Source organism: Opisthorchis viverrini (assembly GCF_000715545.1).
Source record: "Opisthorchis viverrini unplaced genomic scaffold opera_v5_507, whole genome shotgun sequence".
Classification (NCBI taxonomy): domain Eukaryota; kingdom Metazoa; phylum Platyhelminthes; class Trematoda; order Opisthorchiida; family Opisthorchiidae; genus Opisthorchis; species Opisthorchis viverrini.
In genome coordinates, this window is record NW_008752171.1 from 5,457 (window position 1) to 17,912 (window position 12,456).

A 12,456-nucleotide genomic window follows, 5' to 3' on the forward strand; every position below is an offset into this window, starting at 1 on the left:
TTATAGACATGTGTTGGTTTTGGTCTCACTAGTCTCCTTAGTCCAATGCGAATATGGCGCATGTACCCTACTCAGAGGGAGCGATTTTTATTTCATCTCAGTGGTTTGATCTGTATGGTTGAAATCAACCGATGAAACGTGTTTAGCAGTAGCCTGATTGATATTCCTGTTCTTGAAATGATTATAACTGCTCTCGAAATGATCGTTTCTGATCTTGGAGTTATGACTCCATGAGTCCTCTACAGGACTCAGTTTGTTGAGTCTCTGATCCAGCGCCGAAAATCAGTCATTTTCGGGTAGTACGAAAAGTTGGGTGAACGTCAATTTTCGTCCAGCTGTACCAAGTTTCCAGGCTCCACTGGAACTGGTTTGGAACACTGTCAGACAATCAAACACTTCAGTTGTGTTTACGCAACAACCAATAATCAAGTTGCTCAAGTCTAAAGAGGCAACAAATCGTTTCCCATTTAGTCACTGGCCACGTATGCTCGATTCATAGGAGAGTTTTGCTAAAAGGATTTCACCTATCCATCAAATTCTATGTGTGGATCTTTGGCAGATCTTTTGCAGATCGGCGCTTTTCGATGTAATCTGCGTTTGAGCTTGACTAATAAGGCACTAGTTCAATGGTTTATTTCCCAACGACAGATTACTNCTCTTAGTCCAATGCGAATATGGCGCATGTACCCTATTCAGAGAGAGCGGTTTTTATTTCATCTCAATGGTTGAAATCAACCGATGAAACAAGTTTAGCAGTAGCCTGACTGATATTCCTGTTCTTGAAATGATTATAACTGCTCTCGAAATGATCGTTTCTGATCTTGAAGTTATGACTCTTCCTCTCGATGTTAAAATGTTACGGATTGCTTACCGCACGAGTGAAAAATTGCCGTCAAAGTGAAAACTTGGGACGGATTCTGATCACAAGAATCTATGAGCCCCGATGATTTGATGGTGAACACAATTCATTTCATCCATTTCTGATACAGCAGCCGTAAGGTTTGACTGGTATACAGTACACAACCAGAATGGACAAGAAGCATCCAGTCTTACTTGCGCTCAGCTGTTCAGGCATGTTGAACAACTAGGCTGCCTTCTTCAGGACAAAGCCAAAGCAACTGTGGGCCCCATTGTCGCCCTACTATATCCACCAAGTACCGAAATGAACCGTGCCTTTTATGGCGTTGTTCCCATACCCATGGATTTGCCGCGTCTGGATCAGTCGGGGTTCGACAACACCTCATCCACTCCCAGTAGTTCGGGTTTGGTTGCACACCTGTCCGGAACTGTAGGTTCAGGGTCCTCTACAGGACTCAGTTTGTTGAGTCTCTGATCCAGCGCCGAAAATCAGTCATTTTCGGGTAGTACGAAAAGTTGGGTGAACGTCAATTTTCGTCCAGCTGTACCAAGTTTCCAGGCTCCACTGGAACTGGTTTGGAACACTGTCAGACAATCAAACACTTCAGTTGTGTTTACGCAACAACCAATAATCAAGTTGCTCAAGTCTAAAGAGGCAACAAATCGTTTCCCATTTAGTCACTGGCCACGTATGCTCGATTCATAGGAGAGTTTTGCTAAAAGGATTTCACCTATCCATCAAATTCTATGTGTGGATCTTTGGCAGATCTTTTGCAGATCGGCGCTTTTCGATGTAATCTGCGTTTGAGCTTGACTAATAAGGCACTAGTTCAATGGTTTATTTCCCAACGACAGATTACTGCGATTGTTAGGGTCCGCAAACTACACTAGGCAAGTCTGACTAGATACATACAATTCTGCTCGCACAATGGTGCGTTTTAATAGGTACCACATGAGGGAAAACGGGAATGATGAGTAATGAAACTATATAATTTCAGCTTATTTGGGTGCTTTCAGAAACGGAGACTATTTGTAAGAAAATGGCATGCTTTTTCTCATAGAAACTTACCAAGAATATATTCACTTTCAGTGAGAAAGAACCGAATAAATGTATTAGTATAGATGGATAACATGCATGGTATTGGTTGTCGGTTTTAATCTCTCAGGTCGAATACATGCTCCCCACCATTGCGGAATCATTTTGGGGTAGTTCATAGTCTGTAAGAATGTTTTTCTAGTGTGGCGGTAGGCACTGTTAACTACTCATCGCCTGAGATTTTCTGGCCACACCGTCCTAGCACTTTGAACGTTTGACAACGTTGACACCGGAAGAGTCTTTATTTATTGACCCCTAATTAATTGGAAAATTTGCGTGTCCATAGAGTTAAATCTTGTTTCCATCACCCTTAAGGGGAATGCGATTTTGTCTGTTCTCAATGGAGGACAATGTTATCACAGCTTTACACGAATTCTGTGTAGTGGAATTCAATGAGAATGGTAGTGAAACTGCAACGGTGAACTACGGAACGAGGAAGTATATCAATGACTACCCAGTCGGTACCAAATATTTTCCCATTGATTGAAAAGAAAGTACATGGTTTCGTAAAAAAGTGCTCACCACGGGTGAAAATGTATACACTTGTTATAGGTGGGATGTTTACACCGGCACGCTAACATAACTGATAGAAATGAGGTAAAAACTATAGCATGGTTCGTGTCGGTGTGAATTACCCTCCCAACGGCACGTTCCACTAGATCCGCTGCGATCGGGGTGCAGAACAGATCAAGCTAGGAATGATTTTACGCATGCACGAGAGCTAAAAAAATTACCCACTACTGTCTTGTACAATGGCTTTTTATGCCTTAATTGCAGAGGTGACTTGGAGCAATAATCATGTGTTACGGTTTTTTCTGAGGTTGATCACACCACCGACTAGTGTTCAGGTTTCACTTATTGAACTACGCTATTCTTCGTGCTATTTGACATAAAGTTCAAAGTGACTGCGTGTAAAACGAAGAACACAAAAGATCACTTTTGGAAACCTCGAGTTTCGTGAGCCTGAACACGAGGTGCAGAATTTCACTGCATACCACTGAACTGAGAAGTCATTTGGGGTTGAAAACCTGCGACATTTCCCCAAAGCAATGAAATTTTGAAGGAAGAATACGATCGTAAGTGTCTGAGGTGCTTAAAGTGTTTTGTGAACGGATGCCCATAACAGCACCTTTTTATCTAACAGACTTCAGCGGCAAACTTGAAATCTCTGGCAATTTACCAACCCATTTGGATTTATCGATGAAGCCTACACCAGGCTGTAGACTTTCGAGCGGGAGCGTCACTCATGAAGGTTAAACGTTACCCTGCATCGCCTTTTCTCACTGCAAGTACTTTGTGAAACAGATCCGATCTTTCTTTACCGAGTGAGATCATTCACCTTAGACCAAACTTCGTAATTTTTAAAAAAGTGATATGGGCTTATATTCTGCCGATCACGTGTAATCAGCTATGAGAAGCCCTTCTACTCACCGTGGTACCCAACCCCAGACAAACTGCATATTTTGTGCGCCTCACTTAAAGGTGCTATTTTTTACACATTACTTCCTTTTGAAAAGATGCCGTTTGAGCATCGTCTTTTCCTCTGAAGGAGCGAAGCCGAAACACTTCAGCTAATGGCTAAAATTGAGTCGTACTACTGTTCCGAATTAGAAGTGTAGTTGTTTAATGAATAAAATCATTTGTACTCTACTGTAGTAGTGTAGTGTTCCAGAAAAGATATACTCCAATCTCTTCGTAATGGGCTATCGCGAAAAGTAGAGCAGCCACGGTCCTTCCGGTGGTGGAACTTTCCTGATTCCAATTCTCTCCCCCAGTTCGTTGAGTGATGCACGAATATTTTAGTACTCTGCAGAGATCCCTTGGGAAAAACCGTTGGATTTTTTACTACTGAGCCTGTTTCCTAATTTAAGTGGAGAGCAACTTGCGACAAACTTCTGCAGCCTACGGCAGAGGTTACGAATTCCGTTCTGAAGTCAAATTCCCGGCTACTTAATGAGCTGGATGTATTCTGCTTACAGCAGTTATAATTTTTGCCTGCTCACACATCGTTTCTCCAGGGGGATAAGCATTCACTCGCAAGTTTCTCCGAGTACAAACAAAGTTGCAGTCCACCAACGAAAGCACTCCAAATTCCGTCCTGAAAATTGCCTCTATTCAACTCTTTTTCTAACATATTCGTCTACATTAGGTTCAAATGTTTTTAGTTTCACGTTTCCGGTACGATATTTAGAAACCCAAGTTTCACTCACCTCTTAGGAAAATGCTTCTTGAGGTGAGCTTCGTAGGAAGATGACAAGCCTAGAGGTAACCAAAATTACTCCTTGACCCACTCATATTCTGTCTCAGACAGCAATACAGCAGTCAGTAAGAGCGTCACTGGCACCTGAATATATCAGGTTATGTCCTAATCATATAATGAATGCCGCCAGATGGGTAGTGTTGAGAGGGGGGAAATTTCGCCTTGGTTCGATGGGCTTCTCAGTTTTTTCCAGTGTATCAGACTTTTGTGACCAGTCAAACAATTTCTCCTAGATTATCGGCATTCCCACGGGGGATTTACCAGTTCATGAGTTTGGAGTTACTAGAAATAAGGGTTCTAAGTTAAATCTTCCTGACTTCAGTGTGAATTGGTTAAATGTTAAGAATATACTTTTGTTTTCACACGTGTGACCACTATTTAGGTGAGTTACTAAGTTAACCAGGTTCCGAAAAGCGAAAGAGCCACAAAAGTGCCAGTATGAGTCACCATATACTCCCTTAACCGGTAAGTTTTCTGAATGCCAACTGCTGATCAGTCTCTTTCTCCATTTCACTGGTTATCTCAATCATGCCGGTACTCTTGCAAGTTCAGAGCTTGATGACTACTTCTGGCAACACTAGTGATTGGCTGAATCGTCCTTAATTGATCACATGATGGAGAAAGTACCTGGTTTTGTCTAGGGTCAGCTCTGCAGAATACCATCACACATAAAACTTCCCTCTGCGTATATCTACTGCTTCAGAGCAGAAACGTATTTTCACACCCAAGCCACCGGTTGCACATAGAAGTCAAATGCAACTATTGTTATTTTTTAGGCGACGCAATTATTCTGCTATAAGGCCTTATTGTCTAGATTTTATCCACCCCCTTCAAATAGGACTTACTGCATAGGGTGCAGTTACGATTTCCCAACGACTTATCTTTACAGGTGGGTTTGTGTACAGAGCAAATGCTTGCAGGTGTTCCCTGGAAAACACTTTTTGGACTAGAAGGGATCATTTCTATCGGCGATTTTACGAACGAATCACCGCAAAATGGTCCATTGGATTGGCAGTGGAAGGGAATGAGCTGCTTAGCTTTAATTATTCACAGACTGTAGCACGCAACGGCTTTGTCATGCCGATGGGTGAATAGAACTGCAATATTCATGACTGTACCTCCAAAGTTACGTGCGGTGTCAATAGCAACTTCCTGACTTCCTTCAGTTTGGAAAAAATCAGAAAATTGTGGGAATCCTCGGATAGAATATATTGAAGAGATTTCGTTTTGTAAAAGAAAACAATATTCGTTGAAACAGCGAGACCTACTGTACAGCAGTGTGGATCTCACAAAATTCAGAGGGTTTTAAAACCGTAACCTTCTGATTAGGAACTGGGGACTAGCTGGAGACTCGAACGAGTGGCTAGTCAGCAATGCTGTGAATTCGCCCTTGGACGCAGTACAGCAGCATTTAATCTTCACTCACGGAATTCACATCTTACAGTCACGCAGTGACTGGCCTTTCAACTTCCCCGGAGAAAGGTTCACTTGTCGTGTGAATTAGTCTTCCACCCTTGGTTTTAAATTACTTGAAAAACAAAGCCAAACATTATCGATTTTCACTAACTCGATCCCGTGCTTATCAACTAATTTCAATGAGCTGATAAGGCTGTGGACATCTGTTTTGTTGTGGCAAATCGGATAAGCACAGTGACCGAAATTTGACACATTTCGTTCGATTTTAACTGAAAGGACAAAGTAATCTGAACGAAAATTTCACCCCGTATTCGCCAAATACATTTTTGCTTTGAAGAAAGAAAGACTTTGTTAAGTGTTCGACCAGATCGAACAAGAAACCGACCAGGTTGTTCACTCCTAGTGTTTTGTGAAATCCGGCTGCTCTAAATATAAGCAGATAACAAAAAAGATGTAGGAACTGCAGCTTCTAGGGGGCTTCTGGTGGCCTGGTTTATAAACGGAAAACAAAGGACCATTGGACGGAAAATAGGATGTGTCCAGTCAGACATAGACTGATTGCTAGGCCTGGCAGTCAGCAACGTGCACTATAAACAATCCCAACCTCAAATAAGGTTTAGAAGGGCCTCGTGATTTAAAAGAATAAGAGTGTACTTCACTTAGGCATCAAGCGCATCTCGGAGCCATGCTGCCTCAATATACGCAACGTCTTTGATAGGGACTGCGATTAAGCGGGACAGACTTATCTGTTCATCTGATACTGGCAGAAGTTTTCGCAAAGCAAACATGATAAGCGTACAAAGTGAAATGTTGACGGAGATTCGGAAACACCACACAGCTCTTACAGTACCTTGCAGAGTTGTGCGAAATATAAAAACATGCTTCAAATGGCAGATCTTACTTCCACATTTCAGTAAACACAGTTTGTTTTTTTTGTGTGTGTGGGGGGGGGGAGTTTCGCTGCATTTCGAAATTCATATTTTCTGGAAGAATGAGGTTCCATCTGAGTCATACATTTCCTCCCATTATATTCAACCTGTCTGATTTTTTGCTGTGCTAAGAAACCCTTCGGAACAATCTAACGCAATAGTGATAAGATTGATTCCCGAGTCGTGTATGAACTGCAGACTGTATCTACAGAGGTTAGCTGAGTTGGACCAATGTAAGAAACTGGGAAGCGCTATAAACTTGAAGCAGTCAATACAGACAAAGAATCAGATAATTTATTAGCATTTTTTATGAATTCTGAATACAATAACGTCTTCAAATTCCTTTCCGCTGGCCAGTTCTCGGGCTAGGTGGGTTCTGTCTCAAACCCTTGCGCTTAGGCTGTGCACTCTAAAGCTCACCGATGCAGACGTTTAGCCCCAATGATATTAGAGGTCATAGGAGGAAAAATTTATCTACAAGCCTTTCTTTACCCGATTAGTCGTAACTTGTGGTCTTCAGCATTGAACCGCATACACACAAAAGCATTTAAGTTTGGAGTTTCGGAAAGATTTTGTTATATCTGACTGCCGCCTCCGCTCCAGTGCATTAGTGCCGGAAGAAAACTCGCTGACAAGGACTCACAAACAAGCGAGTGGGTGCAAGTACAACGAACCGGCGCTGTATTTTCAAGAACTGACCTTTATCCCAAGATGTCTCGTGCTATATTTTGAAGGGCATTGTCTGACCTTGATCCAAGGCTGTCTGATCGGCGTTTATTGCAGTTTGAATGTATTAGTAGGTCCCGGGTAATCTGGGGTAACTCTCAGGAATCTGACCTTCCTGAAAGTTTCATCTTAGAAGCGTCGTTTGAAGGAAGCTGCATGACACCGGTAAAACAGTTGCGGCTTTCCCCTCCAGGAGGCCTATCTGTAGATGAATCGCCCTGCGGAAATGTAAATTTGCATGGTTCCAAATCGCGTACTTTATGAACGACGTTCATCGTTGGAAGTACCATCTGAACATAGGAGATCATTGTGTAAGGATCTCCACAGATGGAGAATGGCCTATTACCGCCTCATTGACAATAGCAAGTTGACCAACCAATAACTGCTGGCCAAATGGTAATTTACCAACCGATTTTGAAAGAAGCATGGAGTTGAGGTCGCGGCAGAATCAAGAAAAAGATCGTGTTGGCGAGCTCCAGGAAGATAAAAATTTAGGTACAACGAAACTTTTTGTTATGCAATAGCCAGTGCGCAGTCGCAACCAACTGATGATGTCTCCTTCTATGGTGACGGAACGGTTGTAAGTCAACTGCCAAGCTCGGCGAACAGATCAACAGCCACCTGATCAGCCATCAACAAACTCACCCGAGCTACCAATATTTCGACATTACCAAGTAGGGCATATTCTTCTTTCGGTTTAGTCTACAACAAAAGGGAAGTTCCAAACCGTAGAGTATCATCACTTGCACTCTGCGTAGAACGAGCTATCTCTTTCATTTCCATACTACATCAGAAGCAGACCAATCGTCTCAGGCCAACCAATTAGCTTATTTTCTCATGATCCGCGAATATCATTTGTGTGACCTACTGCATATTTAAGAAACTTATCAACCGTCCTTCAGCAGCGTCACTTCGGATTCCTTCACAAACTTTGATTTCAGTTTTCTTGGCACCCAAGACTTAGCAAATTTCTATCGTTACTAAATAACTGGCTCAAATGAACCATTGTGCGACTCATACGGAAAACTTGGCGCTTGGTTAGTGGTCACTTCTTGCGACCTTTCCATGAATGTATAAAGAGCATCACATTTGTCCCTGTTGTGCAAGGTTAAGTGCATCAAAAGCATACTGATGTTCAACGACCTCTTCAAGTCCCCGTTCCCATGTTATTTTTTACCCACCTTTCGCGTTTCATCCCTCTGAATGTGGCATGGAAAACATTACTTTTCTCGGTGGGTGACATATTCTGCCGAGTACGCGGATGATAAAGCAGGTGTCACCAGAAATTTGATTCAGATGAAAGGCACCTCATCAATTTCTTCATTATTCATCCACATACAGATTAGTAGATTGTGAAGTGCGTGCTTTCCCCACAAGAGGTATCTCGACTTTGACTGCATGGCCTTCAGATCTTGATTTGTTTAAACAAGTCAGCCCAAATCGTTAAAAAATACACATGGGTTTCATCCTTATTACAGGTCGAAACTATGTTAATTCAAGACCGCGACCGAGTTTTGAAATCCCGTTATTTGTTATGTTGAACATGAATATTTCTTTGATGCGCTAACCGTGTACCTCTGAATCAGTAAGTCTGAACAACTGCATACAGTTGTTTTGAATGTGGCTTCAAGGGCTTCAGAAATCACCAAGGTCCGTTTAGCTATAACCATTGGCAGTCTGCGTGCAGTTCTAAGGAGCCGGTCTTCCAATTGCCATTTTCAATGTAACCTACAAAACCCCGGTGGTTTTACTTCATGGAGGCGCGGGAAATCCTTTAGGTAATGCGGTGACAATAGCAGTATTCAACTCGAACACTATATACATGCTATTACTTGGAGGCAGCTGGATCAAAGCGACTGGAGCGTTCAAGCGAATGGTCAGATATCGTGTTACATCGGGAAGTCTGCAAAGTAATCACCAAGACGTTTACATTTAAAATACTAGGAAGTTTTTTCCTCAGATCAAGCGGTTTTGGAGTAAAACTACTGTAAGCGGAAGATTTTCTATCCTCAAACTTTGTTTTGATTATCTTAGTAGAATGAATTCATTCGGTTGCGTTATCTCCTTTCTAGGGGCTGGTTTCGATATCACAAATTTTTCTCCTTTGGTCACGTAAGGCCATCTGAACGTTTTCGTTATCCATCTTCTTCCCAACTACTTATGCTTCTTATATTCAACTACCATCTGGAACAACAAAACCTAGGTACATGGAATCAGTATCTGAAGAACAGCTGTTGAAAATCTCTGCTAAGCATCGAGTCTACAGTTTAGTTTCCAAAACTTTGCCTGCCGTTTCGACAATACGTACACACAATTTTGGCTATTTTAGGGTTACCTTAACGTTCAAATACGATGTGAAGCTCATCTTTGGGACAGTGTTAAAAACGAAGATCAACCATGGGGACTAGCTCTAATTGGAAATTAAAATAGCGTCACCGGTAGACTCAGATTACTCTCTTTTGTAAAATTCTTCAGCTGAATATGCTGTTGAAAGCCCCTACATATTCCAGTGATAGTGCCTAGTTTCATTGCGATTTACGAAGCAACTAAGCTAACACAATTATCGACAACAGGGTCCTCACTATCTTCCGGTGCGGCTGCAAATTAGCAAGTCTGTTTTATTTTCACGGTTATAACAATCTCAGTTGGATTCCAGAGTTTCCAGTATATGGTTGGTATATTCGAGTACGGAGTATTCAGTGGAGACTCTAGTCGCAAAAGAACGGCCAAGATTGCTGCAATATCAGTTGTACTTTCCTGGTTGGATTGTTCGGATCAAGCAGTGGACACGCTTTTGCCAGTAGCTGTACTTGTAGACACCGTACACTCCTGAAAATATCGGAGTCCGACCTGTCGGCCCCTGACGGGTAAAATGAAACTGTTTTCAACAACAAGCAAATTAAATTGCAGAGCTCTCTTGTGGGTTCATAGCCTCCACATCGCTAAATATCCGCTTAAGTTTCCAGTGACCTGTCGGTACATGTCCGTTGTAATGTGAAATCTCACTACTCGTCCACACTTGAAATCCCAATGGGGACAACCAAACACACCTCTTTCGAACCGTGAAAATGTGTATCCAAGTTCTCATGTGTTATGCTGTGAAAGCATTCGGTACCGTACATATAGTTTGGCTTTCCAAAAGTTTGTGAGAACTGGCTTACCAACTTTGGAATCAATTTAGCTATGTAAGCCGGCTAGATCTTGGTGCCTACGCATGTAGCAGTTTGTGGAAATTTTTGGAAATTACTCCATAACTCCCGTTTAACTAGCCTTTCATCCCATAGTACTGATGTTGGCAGACCCAGACGAATGGGAAAATGCATAGAAATCTTCTACTGGACCAGTACAATAATAAATATCTTCGGATGTCTGAACTTTGACTTCGGGCACCTTCTGTACGAGGTGGGCACGGTAACATTACCCCGCCTGCGTACGCTGAGTACGCCTGGATTATGAACACTGGGCGCGTACAATAAGTGCAGTTTTGTCGACAACTCAAAAACTGTCTCCAATTGTCAATTGATCATTCGGCATTTCTTGGCCGCGGATTTTTGAGTAATGTCGAACAGTTATTTTGCTTTGACTACTCGTAAGTAGCTATGTAGTCCGCAGTCTGTGAAACACCGTTAAGGCTGTTGCTAGTAGGTTTAAAAGATTCAAATTTTCAAAATCATCATTCAAGTCATCCGCTAACTTCATTTATTCTTACTTTCTCTTTGGAATGCAGTGAGTTTCTCAAACGTCATACTGAGTGCTGTCAACATCGGACACGCCAGTCAGGACTAAATGTGAAAACCGACACATCTCAGTAAATACGGCAGTTCGCAACAACCACTGATGAATGGTCATGGTGTTCCACACTGCCCTCTCGAAAATGCAAAGTGTTGCCCTCTAGTAAAGTCATACTTCTGAGTTTTTATTCACTGATGGTGTCGAATACGCTGCTTCAGCTATACAGATTCGTCCCTTTTTGTCCCACATAATATTGAATAAGTCTATGTCCGCATGTCTTTGTAGAATAGCTTGATGATCGGCTGTCAGGAAATAGAGGGACTTCATAAACTGAGTTCTACGTATTCTGGCGTCGTCATACCTTTAAAGAGCTGGTCACTAGGTATTCCGACGTGAAACTCGGTTGTGAATTTCCTATGGTTCGGATACCAATCACTTCTGTGTTCATGAACCAAAAAGAGTTTTCCCATGCTATTATTCAATCAAATCATTCTTCCTCAAGTCAACCATTACGCTGTCCGAATCGACAGCGTAAATCAACCGGATGTGCCAATCGTGATCGCGATTACTATAATTACAGAGGTAAAGAATCACTAGTGTACCATGTGCCACTCAAGGTGATTGTCGATATGACTGAAAAAGTAACCTTGATAGTGTATTTCACTATGACCGCATGCACTGTGGATTCCCGGGAGTTCTTTGGTGTCGAGTGGAAAGGGGTGATAAATTGCGAAAGAGGTCTCGGAAATGTGAACAATCTAATTTGGCCGCGACTAAAAAACAGCCTTAATAAAGGATTAAACGCTAAAGTTTGCATCAGTGGTGTATCACCCTTGTCAGTGTTCTGCTTTGTGAAGCTATTTTCTTCATTCCGTTAATTGGCCTTTCATATCATTGCAGACCGAATACTTCACTTTCACTATTATGCGTTGCCGGCGGAAGTCAGAGTCTGGCTAACTGGGTGGCGTATTCTGCATCAAGTGGAAAATCGGAGCTGAAGCAAATCGTTCGCTCGTGTAGGACTTACTTTTGTAGTGTAGTGTCATTCGTGCATGCATCTCAGTCTTTTATATCCAGATGGCGAACGAATGCGTGAAGCAGCATCCTCCCACCGAAATATTGTTTCGCTGTTTGTCAACTAATTGTCAATTGTGTTGTGTCTGCAAAACGAATTTTGATTTTGCACCGAAATCGACAAACAGTTCTGTCTGATTCGTGCACGATGACACGCGCATACTCAGTCCCTTATTCGTTCTGGCATGAAACTCAATGTTTCTTTTTCTCCTGAAGTTGTTATCAAGTTGTAAACATCAGATTTTTTCTACAAATGTCGCCCAACATCTGCCTTACAGGGCCAGCGAGTTCCGGCCGGGGTTCTGCGCTGACAGATTGCACAAAACGTCTCCCATTTTGCAGCAGTTCCGTTACTGCCCCGACCG

The 12,456-nt window shown here is 42.3% G+C and overlaps 1 protein-coding gene across 1 annotated transcript in view; it reads left to right on the forward strand.

Annotated features, from left to right (window-relative positions):
• Positions 1-989: 989 nt before the first annotated feature.
• T265_15449 (hypothetical protein) overlaps positions 990-12,456 on the forward strand; it is a gene marked incomplete at both ends in the record, with an annotated part of 84,391 nt that continues 72,924 nt past the window's right edge. Inside the window, one exon of the mRNA XM_009178167.1 lies at positions 990-1,316. Within this exon, the coding sequence (XP_009176431.1) occupies positions 992-1,316 (325 nt within the window). The remainder of the gene's footprint in view (positions 1,317-12,456) is intronic.